At 41.2% G+C, this 24,063-nt stretch overlaps 1 protein-coding gene and 1 long non-coding RNA gene across 4 annotated transcripts in view; one reads left to right on the top strand and one right to left on the bottom strand.

Annotated features, from left to right (window-relative positions):
• The window catches only part of STK26 (serine/threonine kinase 26), a 64,100-nt gene extending 51,261 nt beyond the window's left edge, over positions 1-12,839 (bottom strand). For 2 of the 3 annotated variants that reach the window (XM_025431433.3, XM_025431434.3), the window contains exons 1-2: positions 12,644-12,835; positions 12,391-12,541 (exon numbers count right to left, since the gene is read on the bottom strand). In XM_025431433.3, coding sequence (XP_025287218.1) covers positions 12,391-12,432 — 42 coding nt within the window. In that variant the 5' untranslated portion in view covers positions 12,433-12,541; positions 12,644-12,835. Of the gene's footprint in view, positions 1-12,390; positions 12,542-12,643 lie in introns of all 3 variants that reach the window. The other variant, XM_035711320.2, reaches the window with a different exon arrangement.
• Positions 12,226-23,691, top strand: LOC118353630 (uncharacterized). The gene is made up of 4 exons (XR_007409424.1): positions 12,226-12,419; positions 18,159-18,257; positions 18,522-18,733; positions 21,969-23,691. It is a non-coding gene; the product is annotated as an uncharacterized LOC118353630 (long non-coding RNA).
• Positions 23,692-24,063: the final 372 nt, after the last annotated feature.

The raw sequence follows: 24,063 nt of genomic DNA, 5'->3' as shown, positions 1-24,063 counted from the left end.
ACCCAGAATAATGGAAAAATGGGTCAACTACCACATAGAAGTATGACATTTAAGGTAAAAACAACAAATTTTTATACCCAAACGGATTCCCTCAAGTGGGAGCAGGTTACCTCAGAGACCCAAGCAATTTATCCTCATGATAATCATTGTTTTAAACGTGTTCAGAGATACACTTCTGCACATGCTTTTGAACATGCTCATTGGGGGCAAATCTTTGATTCTGAAGGATAACTTTGGTGCTGTTGGTTTTGTGTTCATTTTAGAAATTGAAAAGTGATTTAGATCCAAGGCTGGTGAATGGGATGAGCAATCAAGTTTGCTCACATTGTTTGGTGTTAGCAAACTCATTAAATAGGCCCTATTTGCTTCTCTTATTTTCAGTCCTAATCCTTTGTTTGAACTAAGCTCTGAGCTTTTCTACATGGTGCCTGTTGGCAAATGAGAATACATTAATCTGACAGGTACTGAGAGTATTGTAGAGAGCAAAGAAAGGCCATTTAGGAAATGATTTGATATTTCCTTAAGGATTCAGAAGTAACTTCCTCTCCCCTCCAGGAATTTACATATGTAAACACAAGTTGGCTTTGGACTGTCATGACCACAATGGGCATTTTTTGACATAATAGCAGCCCAGAGTTTTTAAGTCCAGCAGTTTTGGCAGAGGGCAGTAATAGGATGAAAAAAAAGGGGGGGATTCTGAACAATAAGCATTGATAGGATGCATCAAAATTCTTTAAAATGTCAATCTTTGAGGGGAAATATGGCCACTTACTGGCATTTAGGATACAGGCATTTTATTTCACGTCAGCCAAGTTGCATTTTCACAAATATAGGCAGAAAGTGATTTTATGTTCTTGATAAACGTATTTGCGTTTGAAGGTAAGACATTTACTGAGTTGTCAAATCTACCTGGATCAAAGGAAAACAGAAGTGATTGGTGATGGTGAGATTTTGGAAGTTATAGAACTTCCAACACAAAGTTGCATTCAGCTTCTCCCATGATGTTGCTCTCCTTTCCATATCAAATTACTCACCAAGGTCTGTTAGTCTTTCTTGAGTGGTGCTCAGAGTGGTCCCCAGATCAGCAGGGCAACTAGGAACTCATTAGAAATACAAGTACACAGGCCCCAGTGCAGACCTACTGAATCAGAAATTCTGGAGACGGGGCCTGGCAGTCTAATAAACCCTCCAGGTGGTTCAAGTTGGACCATCACTGTCCTAAATCAAACCCTTGTAAACGAAAGCCTGGGCTATTGCAATATCTGCTTATTATATGCAGCCTTCTCCTTCTTCCACCCATCCTTTTGGGTTGGAAACTTAATGCAACTTTCCAAAAATGAAAAACCAAACAGAATAAGCACTGCTTTCATCAGTTCAGTTTCTTGCTGAAAAGTCCTTGTTGTAGATTGAGTTAAAAAACAAAACAAGGGCAGCCCGGGTGGCTCAGTGGTTTAGCGTCGCCTTCAGTCCAGGGCGTGATCCTGGAGACCCGGGATCGAGTCCCATGTTGGGCTCCTTGCATGGGGCCTGCTTCTCCCTCTGCCTGTGTCTCTGCCTTTCTCTCTCTCTCTGTCTCTCATGAATAAATAAATAAAAAATATTTAAAAAAACAATAACTGTCTCAGCCTGGCATTCAAGGCCTTTCATAATTTGCCCCTAAGAGTTCATGACAGTGAGCACCTACCGCAAACCTCTATTGCAGAGGGAAGCTCGTGCATATCCCTCTGCACCTTTTTTCCCTTGCATGTCTCCCGTTTTTCCTTTGACCGTATCCTCTAAATGACTGTTCCCTTCCTTTGTCTGGTCTTCCGTAGAATGCTCCTATGCCGGTTTCTATCTCATTGGGGATTCCTTGCCCCTGCTCTGCATTGTTAGATTTCTAAATGTGTAGGTGTCTTCATACTGCAGGTACAGCAAAAACTTCCTGAGGTCATAGACTTTTTCCTTACACGTTTTGTACCCAGAGAGGCTTCAAGCACCACGTCCTATACAAAGTCGGCCTTCCAAACTTCTCTGCTGCTCAATTTTTGAGCTTCAATCACACCCAGTTGTTTCATGACAACTCAGGGCGTAAAAACATCATATCTGGATTGCCAGTGTCCAACTTGGAAGAGGCCACTCTGCTCCCATTTACTGGCGAGCATGTGGGGACGCTCGGAGTTAAGTTCAAACAAAGGATTTGAACAGAAACTAGAGAAGCAAATAGGACACTAATTAATGAGTTTGCTAACTGTTCTTCCGGTGGGGTCCATGGCACTTTAAAAGCATACATTTGAAAAATGCTTCTTTCCCTGAGGCTGCCAGACACACTGACTGTAGTCTCCTTAACCACAAGAGGTCAAAGTTCTACTTTCTGTCACCATCCTTAGTAACACGTGTGCATGCTTTGCTGATTGGTTTCTTTTGTGTTTCCGCTTAGAGGGAAGGCAGGCAGCAGGAAATTGAGACCAGGGAGTCAAGAAACTTTCCCAGGTCTAGTGGGGAGCAATACTGACGAGGTACAGGCTTTGTGAAGAAATAATGACTTTATGTTTTCTGTCGGCTCGGCTTCCCCCAATTTTCTTGCATTTATAAAGACAACTTAGGCCCCACCTGATGATCTATGTCATCTATCCCTTCCCTGTCACCACTGCTGTGTTATTTATACTGTACTGCATCAAGCAGTGAAGTCCTAGCTTAATTTAATGCACTGTAAGGTGATATGTTGAAAAGCCAAAGGTTTAATGGAAAGCTGGGGGGAGGGGGTAAAAAGGCACTAACAGAGCAACTCAAAAATGCATTTTCAAAGAAAAATCTGGATGCTCCTTGATGTCCTTCAAGAATTTCCTCCACCTGCCAAAAATTCACGCCTAGGATTGTGTTACCAGGCACTTCTGAAACCTGGTAGAGTAATTCACTAGAATGCTTAGAAATTTCCTAACATATCTAGTGTGGTATGGATTTTAAATCCAGTAAAACTTTAAGTTGATACTGGTAAACTGTTTCTATAATTCAAAGCACTGTTACTCTTCAACTAGACACTCTACTGTTCTGTAAGGAACAACCTGAAAAATCCAATGGTGGTTGACTTGAACCCTACTTTTCTCTGTCTGTTGCATTTCTAATTGATAGGGGTTTACAGATTTCTTTTCTCTCCTTATTTCTTAAACAACAGGTGAAAGGAGGAGCGGGTAGAAAAATACCACAAAGAATACACAATCTGTTACCAGGATCACAAAGAATAATTGAAAAGTTTTTCTGTAAAACGTTTTTGGTGAGAAAAAGACAAAAACATAATGCCTTCCATTTCCTTAGCAGCACATTTTCGAAGTGACTTGACCAAAGAGGAGAAAAGTAGCCACTGAAAAAAAAAAAAAAAAACAGTATTTTCAACTCTTTCACCTAAAGCTGTCTACAATTTTGCTTACTCTCATTCTCAGGAAGTATGAACCATAATTCTATTCCAACTTTGTTATAAGAGCTGAAGCTATGCCATACCAATGACTAATCTGATATTTTAGGACACGGATCATTCTAATCCATGATGGTGTGATAAATGAAGGAAAAGAAAGGCCAGCAGGGTGCAGTCAGGGAAATGCTGGAACAAGTCCAGAACAGGCTCCATCCTCAGGTAAATGCTGGTGACAGATGGTGGGAAGAGATAGGCAAGAATAGAGAAGGATGGCATCAGCTGTGCACTAGGTTTCTTGGCTTCTCTAAATGGGCATGTCAGGTGAACCACCTGAATCCCATGGGATTTCGGGGGGAGTGACATCAAAGAGGATGATGGGTAGAGTTGGCTAGCAAGGTGTTTTAAAATTCTGTGTCTCGGGATCCCTGGGTGGCGCAGTGCTTTGGCGCCTGCCTTTGGCCCAGGGCGCGATCCTGGAGACCCAGGATCGAATCCCACGTCGGGCTCCTGGTGCATGGAGCCTGCTTCTCCCTCTGCCTGTATCTCTGCCTCGGTCTCTCTCTCTGTGACTATCATAAATAAATAAAAATTAAAAAAAAATAAAATAAAATTCTGTGTCTCTCATGAATGAATAAATAAATATTTAAAAGAAATAAAATCCAAATGCAAAGGCATTTTCCTATTGGATAGTTTTTCCTAGTTCATAGGACTGTTGAGAGGAATTAGTCAATATCTTTCAAAATTGTTTGATTTCACAAGTATTAATTCAAAGATGTGGTCCGTCCCTACCATGTAACACCTTAGTCTAAAATGGCAGATGACAGGGATCCCTGGGTGGCGCAGCGGTTTGGCGCCTGCCTTTGGCCCAGGGCGCGATCCTGGAGACCCGGGATCGAATCCCACATCGGGCTCCCGGTGCTTGGAGCCTGCTTCTCCCTCTGCCTGTGTCTCTGCCTCTCTCTTTCTCTCCGTGTGACTATCATGAATAAATAAATTTAAAAAGAAAAAAAATTAAAAAAAAAAAATAAAAAATAAAATGGCAGATGACAAAATGAGAAATGTACATAAAATGGAATAAAAATTTTAGTTGTGCCTATTTTATTGATTTTTGTTCTCTTATTTTTTTAAAAAATATTTTATTTATTCATTTGACAGAAAGAGAGAACACACGAGAGTGCACAAGCAAGTAGACAGAGGGAGAGGGAGAAGCAGACTCCCTGTCGACTAGGGAGCCTGACATAGGATCCTGGGATCACAATCCAAGCCAAAGGCAGATGCTTAACCAACTGAGCTACCCAGGCACCCCTACTGTTTTTCTCTTAAAAATGAGTTACCTCATGGCATTCTTCCAGAGACATTGTTTTATATGTTCCTGTGTTGGAAATTATTTGGGTCTTAATGACAAGAAATGTGAAGGAGTTTGTTGTTAATTTTGTTCTCTTAATTCCATTTTCTAGCAACAAATAGAATGAGTAAAGCCACCACTTGTTCAGAAGACACAATTCAGTCAAAAACAATTATCAAGATGTCTAAAGTTCCACTACTGGATTTCCTTTTTTAATTTTCTAAGCATTATTTATTCCCTGTAAAATGTGAACATCTATGGGAGAGGTCACTCACTGAGCCATTAATCAAAAACACCTTAATATGAATGAAACATATCAGATTCTTTCTAATGTAACAGCTGGGACAGAGAAGTAAAAATTTGTTTGGATTTTTGGTGGGTGGGGTAGGGATGGGAACAGAGGGAAGGGAAGGGACAAGAGGTTATTTCTCACAAAGACACAAATTTGTCTGAAATAAGCCCTAGTGAAATGCTAATCAAAACCACAATGAGATACCACCTCACACCAGTGAGAATGGAAAAAATTAACAAGACAGGAAACAACAAATGTTGGAGACGATGTGGAGAAAGGGGAACCCTCTTGCACTGTTGGTGGGAATGTGAACTGGTACAGCCACTCTGGAAAACAGTGTGGAGGTTCCTCAAAAAGCTTAAAATAGAGCTACCCTGCGACCCAGCAATTGCACTGCTGGGGATTTACCCCAAAGATACAGATGCAGTGAAAAGCTGGGACATCTGTACCCCAATGTTCATAGCAGCAATGTCCACAATAGCCAAACCGTGGAAGGAGCCACGATATCCTTCAACAGATGAATGGATAAAGAAGATGTGGTCTATATATACAATGGAATATTACTCAGCCATCAGAAAGGCCGAATACCCACCATTTGCTTCGATGTGGATTGAACTAGAGGGTATTATTATGAGTGAAATAAGTCAATTGGAGAAGGACAATTATATGGTTTCACTCATATGGGGAATATAAGAAATAGCGAAAGGGATTATAAGAGAAAGGAGGGGAACTGAGTGGGAAAAATTAGAGAGGGAGACAAACCATGAGAGACTCCTAACTCTGGGAAACAAACAAAGGGTTGTGGAAGGGGAGGTGGGCAGGGGGTTGGGGTAACTGGGTGATGGGCACTGAGGAGGGCACTTGATGGGATGAGCGCTGGGTGTTATACTATATGTTGGCAAAGCAAACGTAAATAAAAACAAATGGAAAAAATGAAATAAGCCCTACTTAATAGGAAAGAAATGAATCTCCTTTATCTCTCAAATGCCCTGGAAGGTAAGAAAAGAAGAGCTTCCTTGTGTGAACAGCTGAGTAGTTATAAGTATATATTGTTAGACATGTTACATATAATGCATTAAAATAATTTTAGTATAAAGAGTCTACATTGTGCACACATAAATCAGTTTTCATGATCTGTAAGAATTCAAGCATTACACAATGTATTTAAAGAAACAGAATGGGAAAAAAGTTAGAAGTCTAGTCAATATGGGACTCATTAGCCAACACTTTTACATATAATTCATGTCTAATGGTATAAAGAAAAGTAAAATACATGGTCCCTGCCTTCAAGAAATTTACAATCTAGTTTGGAAGACAAGTATGTTAGAGAAAATCTAAGGCAGTGAATGAATCAAGGACTGGACTGTCTACTACTGACAAAAGATATAATAGATGCTTGGAAATATGAGAGATTTCTATAGCCTGGAACACACAGGGAAAGTTCACGAAGAAAGTAAGTTTGCAGACCTTGAAAATCAGGTAGGATCTGGTCAGTCAGTGATTGCTAAATTGAAACTGGCATGGTAGAACGAAAGGGATTTCTTGCCAGGAAATAGTGATAATGAAAAGTTTGCATCTGTAGACCAGAACCAGATAACAGAAAAGTCTGGAAAGCTGAGCAGAGGACTTTGGGTATGGTACTAGTGGTGTGGGGAAGAGGAGAGGAAGACAGGATTTTAATAGAAAAATGTGGGTTATCAAGTAAGAAAGAGATGAGATAATGAGAATGTTTTCATGGGAGTAGCTTAGCATTGTTTTGCAGGATGAACTGCCCATACATATCATAACACCTTTTATAAAGGGGCTCGAAATATACTCCACAGATGATGGTAAATTCATCCTAATAACATCTCATTGAAGCAAAGGAAATGCAGCTTTTATTACTCCCCATTTTGTAGATTATTTGCTCAAGGTCACTGAATAAATGAAAGGCAGAATAAAAAAACCACAGTATCATGATGTTCATCGGTTCCTAAGTACTGGCTAAATTATGTTCTCTCATTTTCTATGACTTAAGCAAGGGAGGCACATGATGGACCTTTGTCCTCAAGTGCCAATTCCAGACCCTCATTAATGTTCAAGGCACACGTCCTACCATGCCCAATTCCTGTTTACTCTCCCTATAGCCCCTAGTCCTTTCACCCCATACCTTTCAACTACCTCCAACTCTCCCAGCTAACAATTGTTTTTGATTATTCTGTTCCATTTGTTCTTCTGCCATTAGCATATTAGCATATTCAACATCTCTGTATCAACCACTCACCAATAAGGACGATTATTTTTCAGGTTTATCAATGCAAGGCAATGCTTTCAAACCTCTCTCCACCTCAAACTGCAAAGCTCAAATTACACCTCCTGAAGGTGTAAGAGAGGTAAGAACTCTCTACATGATAGATTGTGGCACCAAACTGAATTTCCTCTCCAATTTTTTTTCATGGTCAGAGTTAGTTAAAGGACTCCCCCCAGTTAACTTGTTCTTGGTGCTGACACATTTTCTCATCCTCCCGTGCACCTTGAAGTCTCCTTTCTTTTTCTTACTAGCTAATTCTCCACTTATACTCCCTGTCTCATGAGGGCCCACACCTCCACATGGTCTCTCTTGGCATTAGGAACTTCTCCTTTCTTGGTGGCTTCTCCAGTTTCAAGTAAAGAGACTGGCATATAGTAAATGCTCAGTTAACGTCTGATGAACGACTCAAGCTCCGGATCTCTATCTTCAAATATTTTTTTGGACATTTTTTAAAAAGATTTATTTATTTATTTTAGATAGAGCTCAAGGCGGGGCTCAATCCCAGGACCCTGAGATTATAACCTGAGCTGAAATTAAGAGTTGGCCGCTTAACTAACTGAACTACCAAGGTGCCCCCCTGGACATTTTTTAAAACAGCCTTACTGAGGCATATTGATATACCAAAAAAATTGCACATTTTTCATGCATATAATTTGATGTGTTTGGACATACATGTGCACCTATGAAATCATCATCACAATCAAGTTAATAGACTACTTTTCCACATTTTTGCTTCATCATTTCATTGTTACCTCACACTTCACAATTCTAGAACAGAAATTATTAGCTTCCTACCAGATCTGGCTCTTCCCCCCAATTTTCCAATTTCTTTCATATGTACCACAAATGTCTAGTTCCCCATATTCAACATCACAAAACCTCTGATTCCTCTTTCTGTAATTAGCTAATTATTAAGTGTGGTGGTCATATTTTTTTCTTCACAGTACTGGGCATATGGAAAGCAATCAGTCAATGCAAGGTCCACTGCCTCTGTCCAGATATGATTATCCCATTGAAATAGTCTTCTTAGATCCACCTGCCTCAAGACTCTTAATCTTCCTGGTCGTCTGTTCATCCAATCTTGAGATTTCTCTTCATATATATAACTTTGTTCATTGAGCCTCCTTTACTCAGAAATGTTTTATGGCTAGTCCAAAGGCCAAAGTCCTTCCTTAGCATTCAAGAACCACCATAATCAGGACCAATCATGTTTTCTAATCTTACCCCTTATTATTTTTCCAGAGGAATTCATCATAATCCAAATGATTTTCATCTCACTCTCAAAGACTGTGGGTGCATGCACACTTGTGGGGGGGTGTATCTTTCCCTGTCTACATGCCTTTGCTCAGGGTACATTCCTGCTTGGAAATGCCCTTCCCAATATGGACCCCAATAATCCTTAGCAGTTTACCTTCTGTAAGCCTTCAACTCCTCCAGTCAAAAATTTCTATTCTAGAACAAGTCTTACAGATTTTTTGCATTATTTTATATTTCATGTACTAGATTTAACTTCCCAACATTTTAAGACCTCCAAGGGCTAGAGATCATTTAGTATACTTCTGTATCTTTCCCAGAATCCAATAACTAGGATCACCAATGTAAGACAATGTTTTCCATCTCTTTAGATAAAAATCTTCAATGAAATGTTCATTAATTCTTGAACTTCATTTCCATTTCACATCTCAAACAACAACCACTTAAAAACTGTACCACCTAGGGGTGCCTGGGTGGCTCAGTGGTTGAGCATCTGACTCATGATCTCAGCTGAGGTCTTGAACTCATTGACCTTGAGATCAAGACCAACATTGGGCTCCATGCTGGGCGTGGAGAATACTTAAAACAAAAAACCAACTCCCCCAAACTAAAACCAAAACCCAAAACTGTAGCACCTTTATCATACTTAAGGATATATGAAAGCTACTTTTCAAATTCTTTAATAGAAACCTAAAAAAAAACTTTCACAAAAGAGATAACAAAGCATTACATAATACCATAATATCACATTAGTACTCCAATTCAACATTTAACTTTCTTCTCTCATCTTCATTTTATGAAAGATTAAACCAGTTTAGAATACTTGTCTTAATAAATTCTAATGAAGGTTCTAAGGGAAAATATTTTAAGCTTAAGCATAACTTATAACTAAACACTTCAAAGAAAACAGTATGTTTTAAATCATTAAAGTGTAAATATTTGAGTAGAAAGAAACAGGTTTATTGGTTTATTTTTTTTAAGTTGTGCTTTAAATATTTTTCAAGAGTGTAGCTACTTGTGTGGAAAATTCCTTTAGGTATACACTAACAAAGTAAACACAAAGTACAAAACAAATTCATACCCTCAACATTTGATGTACTAGTGCAAAAAATGTTTATTACCACAATATTAAGAAATATCAACACGAGTTGGAATAACTAATTCATAAGGAAGAGTTTGAACTGGACCAAATCCTGGGTTTTCTTTCGTCACTCCAAGTTTCTTTTCTATTTTAAACTAGTGGCAACAGAAATTTCTTTGTTCGAAAGTCAGGAATGCTTGAAGTCTTAAGTGATAGAACAGGTAGCTCGACTTCTACTTCATGTCTCTCCTCAGGGGGAGAAAAACACTGTGGATAAAGTAATTTTGTTTTTATTTCTGGAAAAATCATTTTTTCCATCAATCTTCATAATTCTCTAAAATAAACTGTTAAAAAGTTATAGGCCAGTCAACCACTTCACCCTGATTTGTGGAAATACTATACATTAATTTCAAGAACACATGGCTAACTTGAGTTTTCTTACTACTCTCGGTTTAAAAGTTGCTCCTAACTCTTGAACAAAAGTTGAGAATTTTACAAGTGCATATATTTCTGCATCTCATTTGCAATATTTTTGAACAAAAGAATAGTAAAAGTAGTCTAGTCTCAAGAGTCACACTGCATGTATCAAATTTATTTTTAAGGTACTGTGCAATTTTTACTGTGGAAAGCTTTTGTGATGCATCAAATGCTTAAGAATCACACCTACAAATAAAATGGAAATAAACAGTTAAGAATTTATCATTTCATTAAGATGGAGAAAGTGACAAGTATCCCTCTCTTCTTTGCTAATATGGAGAGGACTGTCCTCCCCAAATTATGTGGGACTAAGTAACCACAATTTTGGGAAGGCATACAGTAAGAGGCAGAAGTTGTAAATTAAGATGTGATTCACATACTAAACCACCTTAATGAAGATTTTAAAATTCAAGAGATAGGGAACTCCAATAATTAAAGCAGGGAGCAATAAGAAACACTGAATGGCAAGGGGGTCCTAAACCCTATAAATCAAATAAAGACAAATGAAATAAAGACCAGAAACCATTTTCTTCCCAGCACACAGAGTTCCCCAGAGTCACAAACTTGATGAACAGGAGGCACGCTCTCTGCTGACGCACGCGCACACAATGGAGACAGAAGCATGGAGACCCTCAGGGACAAACTTTCCATCTGTACCGTTCTACTCCCCGCAGAATGGAAAGAAGAGCACGGTGAGAAGTATTTCGCACTTCTTCCACATCAGACAGAGCAAAATCGGAGTTAGTACTGCAAACTACTAATCTCTTGCTACACAATCAAAGGCAGACTGAATGAATGGGTTGTGGGGCTGGGTGGATGGGGGAATGAGTGAGGGAGGGAAGGGGTTGGTCTGAGAAAAAAGTTTGAGGCATTTTGTAAAGGCTGAATGGATTAATCTTTTAAAAAGCCCGAATATTTCTCATTTCCCTTTTTCTTTCTTTCTCCTTTTTATTAAATACAAACCGACTTCCTGGGACTCAACACAGACTTGCCCTATATTCAGCTAAAAGGCCTGGTGCTTAGGCCTGGTGCTTAGTACACACAGGAGTCCTAGGATTGATATATGTCCCACACAAATGGTCCTTTTGTGGGAAAGTATTTTTAAAATTACTTTTTGTGACCATGCATAAAACATGACCAGTCGGTAAAAAAAAAAAAAAAAAAAGGATGAATTCCATGCATCAATTAGTATATTGAGGCCCCAATCCACAGCGTTTTACTAGAAACATAAGCTATTTACAACTCTAAACGTTTTTTTCTGAACTTGAAAAAAATCTGCTTTACATTTTTAGAAGCTAATGAGGGACTGAGTGAGTCTTTAGTGTTTCTAGTCTTTCATCTGCTCATAAATGGGTTGTTTAGGCTATCTAGGAAAGGAAAAAAGTGAACGCTTAAATGTTAGTAGACCTGGATAACATTTAGTAGATAGCTTGAAATGCACCACTTTAAATACGTAACCGCGTAAAAAGTGTAGGAACATCGCTTCTTTCTTCCTGAATAAAATGAAAATGTAATGGGGGGCGGGGGCTGGGTAAATCTCAAGATAGAAGATGGGTCTTAAGCAGTAGTCCCTTGTCCAGGACAAAAAGCTTCCTTTAACCACATGAACAGTTGTCTTATGGGAAAGGCAGGGGGAGGGGGCTGGGGAGTCATCACCTCAGCCATTCAGACGAAGGACGCAGCATTTCTCAAGCCACACTATGGGATGGGCCAGGTGGGGGAGCGAGATAGAACTTCGCCCTTAAGAAGCAACACCGAAGAGAAGCCACCTCGCTCTTCGCACTACGCACACAGGAAGAGCCCAATTCAACACCGCCACCACCGACACCCCCTTGTCTTGCTCCACCCCAACTTGTGTGTGTGCGGGGGGTGGCGCACGACTTGCTTTTTACCCCACAAATTCGAGACACCTCCATCTCTCTCAAGTTAAGACCTTCCACCTCCAGTCCCCAGGCGGACCACGCTCCGCAGGCGCAGGTGTCTGGATCTGGCCTATTTTTATGCTCCCCCGCCGCCCGCGCCCCCCCCCCCCCCCCCGCACCTCGGCGCGCGCCGGGTCCCTCCCCGCCCCTCCCCGCGCAATGCACCAGCTGGTCTAAACGCCGCCGGAAAACGCTTCGAGCCCGACTCCCGGGTCACCTGGCCCCAGCGCCCGGCCCTGCCTTCAAGGGAGCCCCGGGGCCGCCTCTGGTCACCGGGGACCGCGCACCGGGCTCTGGGGCAGTCACGTGGTCGGCGGAGGCGGCCTGGGCTTCCTCACCTGCATCCCGGGAACTTGGACAGCCACCGGTGAGTGGGCCATGAAGGCGAAGACTGCTCTGCACTGCTCCTGTGGCGGTGGCGCCTTGGGCTCGGACTGGCTCCTCCTCCGGGGGTAGCTCGGCGGCCCTCCCAGGCTTTTCGACCGGGGCCTGGAAGGACACACAGAAGTGGGGTGACTGAGCTGGTGGCGCGTCGCCCCGGGCTGGGGGTTCTGGGCGGTTGGCGGCGCAGCTGCCTGGGGCTCAGTCTACCTTTCTGGCGCCCGCCCGCCGCTGTTGCCGCCGCCTCCGCCGCCGCTCCTCCTCCCGAACGCTGGGCGCACCGTGTGGCGGTAGCCGGGACCTGGGCTCGAGTGATGCCGCTCCTCGGCGCCTCGCCGCTTTAGGAAGAGGAGGTGGAGGCGCCCCAGCAACCCGCCCGCCCGCTGGGCCCGGGAGGCGGTTGGGGGCGGTTCCGCCGTTGGCCCTGCCTCCGCCCTGCCGCCGGGCGGTGTCAGGAGCGCCGGAGCCCCTCGCGGCGCTGGGCTGCGGCTGGGTCGGCGAGGGGGCGGACTCCCTCCGCACGCGGAGAGGAGAAGCCGCGGGCTGGGGGGCCCGGCACTGGGCCCGGCCAGGGGAGGGAATGGAGGCGTCTCGGTGACCCTGGGGGTTAGAGTGCGTCCCCGACGCGGCCACGTCGCCGACAGGCGGACAGACGTTCGAAGCTGGGGCACACGCAGCTTCAGAGACCACTTGAGTTGAAACTTGGGGAGTGTTGGAAATCCCTATCGGCTCCGCGATCTAGTCAAGGGTGCGGCCACAGAGAGCCGCCGAGTTGGTGGACCCTCTATTCATTCCCGGGGTCTGGGTCTCCAGGCTGGGGCCGAGCCTCTGGGCAGACGCGTAGCCGCTCGCCTGCTTTCTGGATTCACCGTCCCCCAGACGTACTTCAGGTGACTTGAACCTGAGGCTACCCCTACCTCTTGGGTTGTCGGTTGGAGGGCTGCCAAACTGGGGCTTCTCGTCGCAAGTTTGCACGTGGAAGGGGGGGGGGGAGAAATTGGAAAACAGATATTACATCAGCAGAAAAATTAATGAGGATGATAGAGGCATAAAAAATGAGACCAGATCTTTAGTAGTACGCCTTAATGAACTTGGTATACGGCATACGCAATAGTGGTTTTAGCAATTCCCTACCTTTGTTCCCTCTTAAGTTCTGCTCCAACAGGGAGGCAGTTCCTTTTGAGAATACCCTAAAGATAACAAGTCACAATGATAATAGTAACAATTACAGAAATCTCATCATGAAGGCACCTGGGGGGACCAACAGGGGTTAAGTACATTTAAAAATGTCATATCCAAGTACCAGTTTAAGATGAGGATGAAGTTCCTTACATTGCAAATTGTTATAGGTCTGGACCTAACACAAGGTTGGGACTCTAGTAGACACTCATTAAAGTTTCTTCTGTTTCTTTTGTTGCCTTTGAATCTTTCTCGAAAGACAGCATTTTAGTGTTATAAACATAATTATTCTTTTTTTTAAAATTTTATTTATTTATGATAGTCACAGAGAGAGAGAGAGAGAGAGGCAGAGACATAGGCAGAGGGAGAAGCAGGCTCCATGCACCGGGAGCCCGATGTGGGATTCGATCCCGGGTCTCCAGGATCGCGCCCTGGGCCAAAGGCAGGCGCCAAACCGCTGCGCCACCCAGGGATCCCTAAACATAATTATTCTTAATGGGTGCCATTTTCTTTGTGCCAGGGACGGCAAAGTGCTAGATATGCGTTACATGATTGACTCTTTACAAAGGCCCTCTGAAGTCGCCCATATTACCCCTCCATCTTACAAGTGATGAAAAAGGCTCTATGGGGTTAAACAATTTGACCCAAATATCACACAATTAAGAAGTGGTAGAGCTGGGAATCCAAACTCAAGTCCCTCTAACTCCTAAGATCTACTCTCTTAGCAACTGTCAATTATACAATATAGTATTGTTAAATATTGTCACTATGTTATACATTACATCCCCAGAACTTACACATCTTATAACTGAAAGTTTATGATCTTTGACCACCTTCACCTATGTCCCGCCTCACTTGCCCTGGCAACCACCAGTTCTACTCTCTGTTTCTATAAGTTTGGTATTTTTTAGATCATACAGTATTTAGTCTCTCTCTGACTGCTTTCCCTTAAAATAATGCCCTCAGCATCCATCCACATGGTCACAAATGGCAGGATTTCCTTTTTCATGGTTGAATAATATTCCATCACATTTCATTATCCATTCAGATAACAAAGGATATAATTGCATCTCCTTACTCCTACTTCCCATATCCAGGCCCTCACAACTTCTAACCTGATGATAGGTCCCAATCCAATCTCAATTTCCCACCAGCGCAGCTGACACTTAATAATACCAGCCTGGCCAGAAACCTGCAGTGCCACCTAAACTTTAATGCCCTTAGAAGTTCCCTAGGAATCTTGGGACACCTAGCTGGTTCAGTTGGTTAAGCATCTGCCTTCGGCTCACGTCAGAATCTCAGGGTCCTGAGATCCAGCCCCTGCATCCGTCATCCTGCTCCATGTTCAGCAGGGAGTGTGTTTTCCCCTTCCCTCCACCCCTCCCCCTTGCTTGTGCACTCTCTCTCTCAAATAAATAAATAAATAAATAAATAAATAAATAAATAAATAATTAGTTAAATAAAATCTTAACAACAACAACAACAAAAAAAAAAACGTTCCCTAGGATTCTTTTTAAAGTGCAGAGTTTGATTTAGCAAGTCTGGAATGGGCCCAAGATTTTGCACTGTTAAGTTCCCCAGATGGTGGCAATACTGGTGATTCTCAGACTTTGAGTAGCAAGGGATTTAGAAATCTCAAGTCCCAGCCGCAATGAACCTTCCTCATTGCTCCCAGTCCTCCTTCGATACTCCTCCTCTTGCATGTTGGTGGAAGTAGTGCTCAACATTGTAGTTCTTTCTTCTTATTTCATGGGTTTCATTTGTTTGGTCTGCCTAACAAGATGATTAATTCCTTGAGGCCAGAGATCCAGCTTCTCTTCCCTAGAATTATTCAGGTAGAATGTCACCTTTCTGGGGGCAAGATCAGGTTTGATCACTGCTGTATCCTCAGAGCCTAGAATAGCATGTGGCACATAGTAAGCCTTCAAGAGGTATTTGTTGACTGACTGACTGAATGAATGAATGAATGATGAATTTCCTTTGAATTGTTCACTGAGGTTAGTAATAGGTGTACTGTGTATTTTATTGATGTCTGGCTAAACTCCTAGGCACTGCTCTTGTTGAATCTTTAAATTGTTCACTTTACTATATGTGACACTCTTGATTTTTCTGTGTCCTAAGTTCTTTCCAATTACTGTAATTTCCCAACTACCTAAGAGTGAGCTGTATCATTTTAATAAATACATAGATTAAGCCTATCTGAGAAGTGACTTGCCCTGACACCATTCTGAGCCAGAGTTACAGAAGAATGTGGAAGACTGAATGCTAAATTTTGAGACGTGAACTATTGAGACAGTTCCTTAAAAACACCACTTTTGAGATCTTAGTAAACTTTCTGACCCTTATTCACGTCTGCTGCTAATAAATAACCTATCTGTTATAATTATACTTGACAGAGATCACTTGAGTTGTGACATGGAATTCCTTGTGGTTTGTTATGCTTTTCCACATATGTATATGTGTGTGTGTGTGTGTATATATATATATATATTTCCTAATTTAAATAAAGTGACAAGAAATTCATGTGTGCTTTTGTTACTCCCCACCAAAAAAGGACACTGGAATATTTTACCTCAAAATGTCAACCCAGAGTCCAATAATATATTTCCATGTATTCCCACAACTTGATGGAAATAAGTTCCTTAAGGGGAGACACCACATCTTATGCTCTTTGGTAGCCCCATAGAATGTAACATTGTGCCTCAGATTGGATTGGGTACCCACTTGATTGATATGACCTGAGTGGCTATGAATATTTAATAACCACTTAAATAAAGTAACATCGTCTACAGATTAAACAAAGTCAGTGAATTCCAAGTTAGACATTGTCTTTGAGCCAAACAAAACTTAATAATTTGATTTTACAATCTGTGGTTTTAGTTTCCTGACAGGTGTCATACCCTCAATATTAAATATTTAACTTTACCCATGTTTGTAAATATTTATGGAGTGTACTAGTTCATAGCTAAGGTGTAGGTAGATAGCAATGGCTAGACAAACTTTGATGTAGGCGTTAGTGAGGTAATGATGTATTAGGGCCCTGGTTCTCAACTAGGGGCAATTTTGCTTCCCAGAGATATTTTTGGCTGTCACAAATGGGGAAGAAAGGATGCTACTGGCAATGAGTAGAGGCCAGGGATGCTGCTAACCGTACTCCAGTGCACAAGACAGCCCTCACAAGAAAGGACTGCCCAGCCCAAAATGTCAATGGTGTCAAGGTTTGAGAAACTGTGCTCTATGCTCTTTGCATTATAGGTTACTAACCAAGAAAGACTGGGAAATACTGCTCCCTGAGGATATCAGTTCAATGTGGTGGCTGGGGCAAAAAACAAAAACAAAAAAACCAACCCAAAAAGTCAACACCAACAAAAAACACTCCAAAAGATATTGGGCCACATCAAGGGGGTACTGGAAATGAAGCAGTATTTGTATGTTACTTTTGTATGAAGCCATAGATCATCCTCCCCCAAAGAGTGAATACTACCTAATGAAAAATAATATTGAACAGAAAATAACTAAGAAATATTTAATGATTGGGTTAAAAATATTTAATCATGGTGCAGGTTGTAATGTACTAGGCATTACCTAGGAGCCTTCAAACATGTGACCTTGTTGTGGTAAATTTGACCTCTTACTCCACTTGACAAAATTTAGAGGTAGGGTTTCACATTTTGGACTTTTAACATTTTGAGCCTTATTTAATAACTACATTGAAATGTATGATGTGTATAAATGTATAATGTGCAAGGGCAAATTGATCCAGATACTTGAATTTCCTTCAACTATCTGAATATTTGAAACAAAAGGAAATTATTGGGGATCCCTGGGTGGCGCAGCGGTTTGGCGCCTGCCTTTGGCCCAGGGCGCGATCCTGGAGACCCGGGATCGAGTCCCACGTCGGGCTCCCGGTGCATGGAGCCTGCTTCTCCCTCTGCCTGTGTCTCTGCGCCTCTCTCTCTCTCTGTGACTATCATAAATAAATAAAAATTAAAAAAAAAAATTAAAAAAACAAAACAAAACCAAAAAAAAAAACAAAAGGAAATTATTTTGGTAATTCCAGAAGCTCACCATCCAGTGATAGCAAGATTTTGATACAAGCTGCTAGGTGCTGTACTGATATTTGGAAGGATGATGTTCAAGGGCCCTTTTGTTTTTTTTAAATATGTGAAAGCATATGCGAGACCTCAAATCTCCTTTTTATTCTCTGTGGGTATCAGATTGGAAACCATGATATAATAGTTCTTGCATATGTTGCATCCTTGCTATTGTTCCAGCAAAGTATCCTGAGAAAAACCTAAAGACTTAGTTCTTGGTCAAGGAGCATTAAGCCTTTTGGGGCTTGCACAGGACTCTACCGTAGTATCATGTATAACAAAAACTAGTATTGAAGACTCAGCCTGGCCGAATTTTCTTGCTAGCTTTACTTCCTGATGCTACTGAGGGGAATAGAGCTACAGAGGAGGTGGGTAGAAGCTGCTTAAGTGGTTTCCTGCTTATAATATTTCTTTACATGTATGCTTACTCACTTCAAAATATTTGCATTTAGGTACGAAAAGAATTGAGCTCATTAATTCTTGCCCTCACCAATGAGTTAGTGAACTGAGAGAAGTAAATGTGGCGCAGACAATTTCATTCCCATGCTCAGGTAGGAGTCAAAAGATGGAATTGGGGCACCTGGGGGGGCTCAGTTGGTGGGGTGTCTGCCTTCAGCTCAGATCATGACCACAGAGTCTTGGGATCGAGCCCCACGTCAGGCTCCCTGCTCAGTAGGGAGCCTGCTTCTCTCTCTCCCTCTGCCTCTTCCTGTAGCTCGTTCTTTCTCTCTCTTTCTCTCTCTCTCTCTCTCTCATTCTCTCTCTCTCTCTCTCTCTCAAATAAATACAATCTTTTGTTGTTGTTGTTTTTAAAGATGAAATGCTAATTCTGGAACCAGTTGTGCTGCCTGCCAAAAGTCTCACACAATTCCACTGTGGATCTTTATAGGCCTTGGGCCTCAGGTGAAGGCCCTCAGAACCCGCATGCCCTCACTCCTGGTCTTCTCAGAGGTGACAGACCTACTGCTTTCTACACCAGGCATCCTATAATGATAGTTTTGTGTTGCCATCTGGAACATAAAGACTGGTAAATTTCTCAAGAGAGATTCTTTGGGAGACTGGGCTCTTTGTAATGAAGTCGGGTAACTTCCAAAGTGTAGGTTTTAGCCACAGGAGAACCCTTCATGTGTTACCATGAAATGTTGCTGAACAACCAATTTGGGTGATACTTTCCCCCTCCAAATTAACTTTTAAAAATGGATTGAATTGACCACTTGTTCTTTAATTTGTAGGCTTCTCAAGAAAATAGTTCTAGTCAAAAGTGGCAGTTAAAAACAGGAAAAAAACTGGCAGTTGAGACCAAATAGGAAGTGACTATGCCATCAGCTCACACTGAGGAAAAGGAAGTTGTTGCCAGGACCTCTAAGAAAGGCAGTTGTGTAAAATTACCACCCTTCAACTTGCTTGCTGAGGTTCTGTCACCCTGTGGTAAAAGCTCCCATGGTTTTGTTACTGCTGTTCTCAAGAGAACATGAACAGAGCAGAGGAATAACAGGCAGCCCTTACAGAACTATTATCAGGGACTACCAGAAGTTTCTGGGGGCAGAAACTCAACATTGTAGACAAGCAAAGCTTCCACCCTACTCATTTTTTTCCTGTGCCAAACTGAGAGTTTAAGATTAGTGAAAAGTCAGTATGTTTCCTGTGAGGCCCACCACAAGGGTCCAACTATGAACTGTAACAGGGGTTTTTGCTGAGATATAGAAGACAGAATGTCTTTTTATACTTGCACCTGGGCTCCAGAGACAGCTGAAGCCACACCATCTTTCCCTTTTTCCTTTTATTTCTCCTCCATTCTTTTCTGTCTTACATATTTCTTGAGCACAGTGCTAGGACCTGTGCTAAGTGCTGGGAATACAAAGAAATGCAAGGACTTTGCTTTCATGCAGGAGAACATCATAAAAAACAAGAAGCACTCAAAGTGATATATGATTATAATAGCACTACATTTAAATATGCTACAGCAACAGCCACCAGAGAATAATATATTTTACCTGTGTAGATCCTGGGAAGCTTCACAAAAGAGGTGACGTTTGAACTAAGCCTTGAAAAATGGATAGTAGGTAGCCAGGAAAAGTCTTGGGGAAAGGGAATAGAGAGAGCATTCTAGATAGAAGGGACAGCATAAAAAAATGCCTAAGCCAGGCAGGCTTATCCCCCTATTGGGTATACCCCAATACCTGATGACCTAGTTAAAATCTAGACACTGTGCTCCATTTGTATAGATTCTGATTTTGTAGATCTGAGATGGAGAAAGGGCATGTATATTTTATTAAGGAAAAAAAAAACAGTGCGCCTGGGTGGCTCAGTTGGTTGAGCGTACAATTCTTGGTTTCTGTTCAGGTCATGATCTCATGGGTTGTATAATTGAGCCCTGCAACAAATTTGCTTGAATATTCTTTTACTCTGCCCCCCCCAATAAATAAATAAATCTTAACAAAACAAAACAAAACAACTGCTTGGGGTGATTATGGTGTGTTCTCTTGATTATGAACCACTAGCTTAGAGAAATGACAAGCTTTCTTTGAAGATTAGCTGGTAGTTTGGTTTAACAGGCAAAAATACAGAGTACACGAAGCATCCTAGTAATGAGGTTGGAAGGGAAAGGGAGGGGCACACTGTGAGCCTTGTGTGCCATGCTAAAGACTTTGGATTTGATCCTGTAAGCTCCTAGGAGTACTGAGTGGTTTTAAGGAAGAGAGGAATTTGCTCCAGATTTGTACATTTGAAAAACAAAAACAAAACACCCCTCTGGTTAGTACATAAAGGATAGATTCGATATGGGAGAGACTGGAAGCAGAGGACCTATTAAGAGGCCATTAGGAGGCCACCATAAAAGTACAGGAGAAGGACTGAGTTAAATTTATGGCTATGAGAATGAAGAGGAGGGGGATAGATTCCAGAAACAATTTGGGAGTGGAATCAACAGCATTCAATTGATTGAAAGGGGCCAGGACAAGATGGAGAGGTTTAAAATGCCAGAGACATCTAGCTTGGGGAAATGGGGAAATGTTGATACCTGGAACTGAGCCAGGGCCAATACAGAAGGAGGAACAGGTTTGGGGAAAAGATAAGGAGTTCAGTTTGGATGCACCAAGTTTGTAGTGTCTGTATGATATCCAAGCGCGGATGTCCAGAAGGTAGTTAAAAATAACAAGACTGCAAATATAGATTGAGAATTGCATAGAGAAATCCTTTGTAACCTGATGGCAAATTGTCAATAAAGAACATAAAAAATAGAAACCAAGTTGAAACCATTCACTTCCTATTTAGAGAGTCTCTTCTTGAATAATTGTTGCATGGTTTGGTCCAGTGAGATGCTGCCTGTGTCTACTGCCATTGTATCTTTCTGCAGAAAGCATACCATTTTCTTCAAAGTAATGATCAATCTTGTCTCTATAGGATTATGTTACTAAATATTTCTCTGTGTCCCTGCATACATAGATTGGCTTTTGAATGTGTGATAACGACAGCCAAGAAAAGAATGGAGTAAAGGACAGGAGTGACATAAAGAGATCTGAATGCTTTGTTGCCAGGTTTTCTGGGATAATTTTGTTGCATGCAACTGTAAAATAGATTATTGTGCACCAGAGCAGTTTGTATTATATTTCCCCTCCTACACTCAAAAGAAAATGAGGTGGGAGATGACATGCATGCCTGGTTTCATGAAGCCAAGTTAGTGTCTTCTACAGTGGAAAGAAAAACAGGAACAATTTATTGCAATCTAAAGCACAGATTACTGGCAAAGCCATGTTATTTGTCTGCTGTGAAAGTGCACAGCAACTTTAGTTAATATTTCTTCAATTTTTCATGATCATTCATACTATTCTGGTTCTTCCATTCTTTCTCTGCTATTGACCTTTTATGAAACTTCACACATCCCTATAGTTTACCATATGTGCAGGTGAGCATTCCAGTGGCTAAATGCCAACTTGAAATTAACATGGATAAATCATGCTTTTCATATAAATTGGGAAAATCGCAGTAGACATTTACAATTTAAAATCATGAAAGCAGATACAAATAGATTATATTCTAAATGTTTTGTACAATGCACTTTATTATGTGTTTGGGTTTTTCTCAGGTGTTACAAGAAACTAAAACATACCAGCTCTTAAATTTTCATGTTACTTTAGCATCTGACAATATACAGATTCCTGCTATGCAAATATAGAGAAATGAGTGCTTACTACATTGTGAAGAATGGATTTAGTTCATGAAATATATACTACAAAAAAGATATTTTCTTATTTTTTCCCCAGATTTTCAAAGTATAAAGAAGCTATTGCTGTATGGAAAGGTCATTTATAAGAACAATAACAGAAGAAACGGTGTCTGGGTTGTAAAATGCTGAGTTATTGAATATGTTTCCTAGTAAAAAAAAAAAAGTAAGGTATTGGATGTGAATATGCATAACAACACACTTCAGTATTGCTCTTCCACTTTGGTTCTGCATCTAGTAAATGAGATAGAAAGTAATTCTTTCATTGTCCTTTTTTTAAAAAAATTGTTTTATTTATTCATGAGAGAAGCAGAGACATAGGCAGAGGGAAAAGCAGGTTCCCAGTGGAGGGCCCAATGCGGAACTTGATTCCAGGACCCCGGGATCACCACCTGAGCCAAAGGCAGACGCTCAACCACTAAGTCACCCAGGCATCCCTTTCATTGTCCTTTTTAATGCAGGAGCTGAAGCCCAATTTGTATTAATGTAACTAGAAAATTATGTAATTGTGAGAGCTATCGTTTATGTAGTAGTGCTTGCTCTGTGTCAGACATGGTTGCAAACTACATATCATTCTCACCACAACTCCATGGGCTTGGATGGATCATAATATCATTCCCATTCTACAGGTGACAAAACTGAGGCACAGAGAGACACAGAAACTTATCCCAAGTAGCATTGCTAGATAACATACAGGATGCCCAGTTAACCTTGAATTTTAGATAAGTGGTGAATAATACTGCATGAGACATACTTATACTAAAAAACATCATTATTTATCTAAAATTCAAATTTAACTGGCCGTCCTGTATTTTTGCTTGCTCAATCTGACCACTCTTCAAGCCAAGGTCATATAGTTCTTAAGGGTAGAGCTGGAATTTGAACCAAGGGAGTGTGACATCAGAATTTATGCTTTTAACTGCTATGCTTCTACTGATTATAAGAAATGGAAGGTAGAGAGCTTCATTTTCTCTATGTGGAATATTGAAAAAAATTATGTCTAATGAATACCTCATGGGCAAGATCACAGGTCTACATGTTTGAATTTCTTTTAATTTATTCTGATTGTTAATATCATTTGGTTGCAGCATTTTTAGTGAGAATTTTGTTGTAAAAGTGATAAGATCTATAACATTTTGAACTAATTTTTCCTTCCATGGTCTCCAATGGGAGAAGTTAAAGGAAAAGTGTGCTTCTCTTTAACAAATGGAATTAACTGATCAGTACTGTTGTTCAAAACACATTTTTCTTCCTTCATAAAGCAACTTTGTGTTGTTTATAAAGAGTAAGGGCTTTCTTTCAGCAAGAACTTTCTAAAATAAAACTATAGGAGATATTTACTCACACCATTTTCTTCTTTGAAATTTTTATGCTGCAACAGGCAAAGGGGCATCTACTTTTTGAAAGGTGATACAATTTAGTGGGGAAAAAAAAAACAAATAAACATGGGATTTGGAGCCAGACAGACCTTATTAGTTTCGTGAACTTGATGTCTGAGCCTCCTTTACTTCATCTGCAAAATGGGTGTTATTAATGTCCCCTTTGAATGGTGATGGTGAGGATTAAATGAGATGATAAACATAAACTGGGGATCCCTGGGTGGCGCAGCGGTTTGGCGCCTGCCTTTGGCCCAGGGCGCGATCCTGGAGACCCGGGATCGAATCCCACGTCGGGCTCCCGGTGCATGGAGCCTGCTTCTCCCTCTGCCTGTGTCTCTGCGCCTCTCTCTCTCTCTCTGTGACTATCATAAATAAATAAAAATTAAAAAAAAATAAACATAAACTGTTCTATTGTGATACCTGGTACAGAATTGACCACGAATAGTGGTACTTGCTGTTCCCCTGTCCATTCGCCTCTTCCCCAGAGCCTCCACTGCTCAGCAACCCCCATGAATCTTTAAGAATCTAGTGCTTATTTACAAAAGCATCTTCACATGCTCAGAAGTTACATAGATAGCAGTCAGGGGTCGAGTCAGTTGGAACCCAGAGTGCCTAAGATGTTTTCCTTCATTCTGTGTTTTTTTTTTTTTTTGAATCGCTAAAATGTTTAGGTGACAACAAAAAATTACAGTGTGATTTTTAAAAAATATTTTACAAATTTATTTAGAGAGACACAGAACGAGCAGGTGGAGGGGC

The sequence above is a fragment of the Canis lupus genome, chromosome X (genome assembly GCF_003254725.2).
Source record: "Canis lupus dingo isolate Sandy chromosome X, ASM325472v2, whole genome shotgun sequence".
Taxonomy (NCBI): Eukaryota; Metazoa; Chordata; class Mammalia; order Carnivora; family Canidae; genus Canis; species Canis lupus.
Note: the sequence above shows the minus strand (reverse complement) of the source record. Positions and strands in the feature narration are given on the sequence as shown.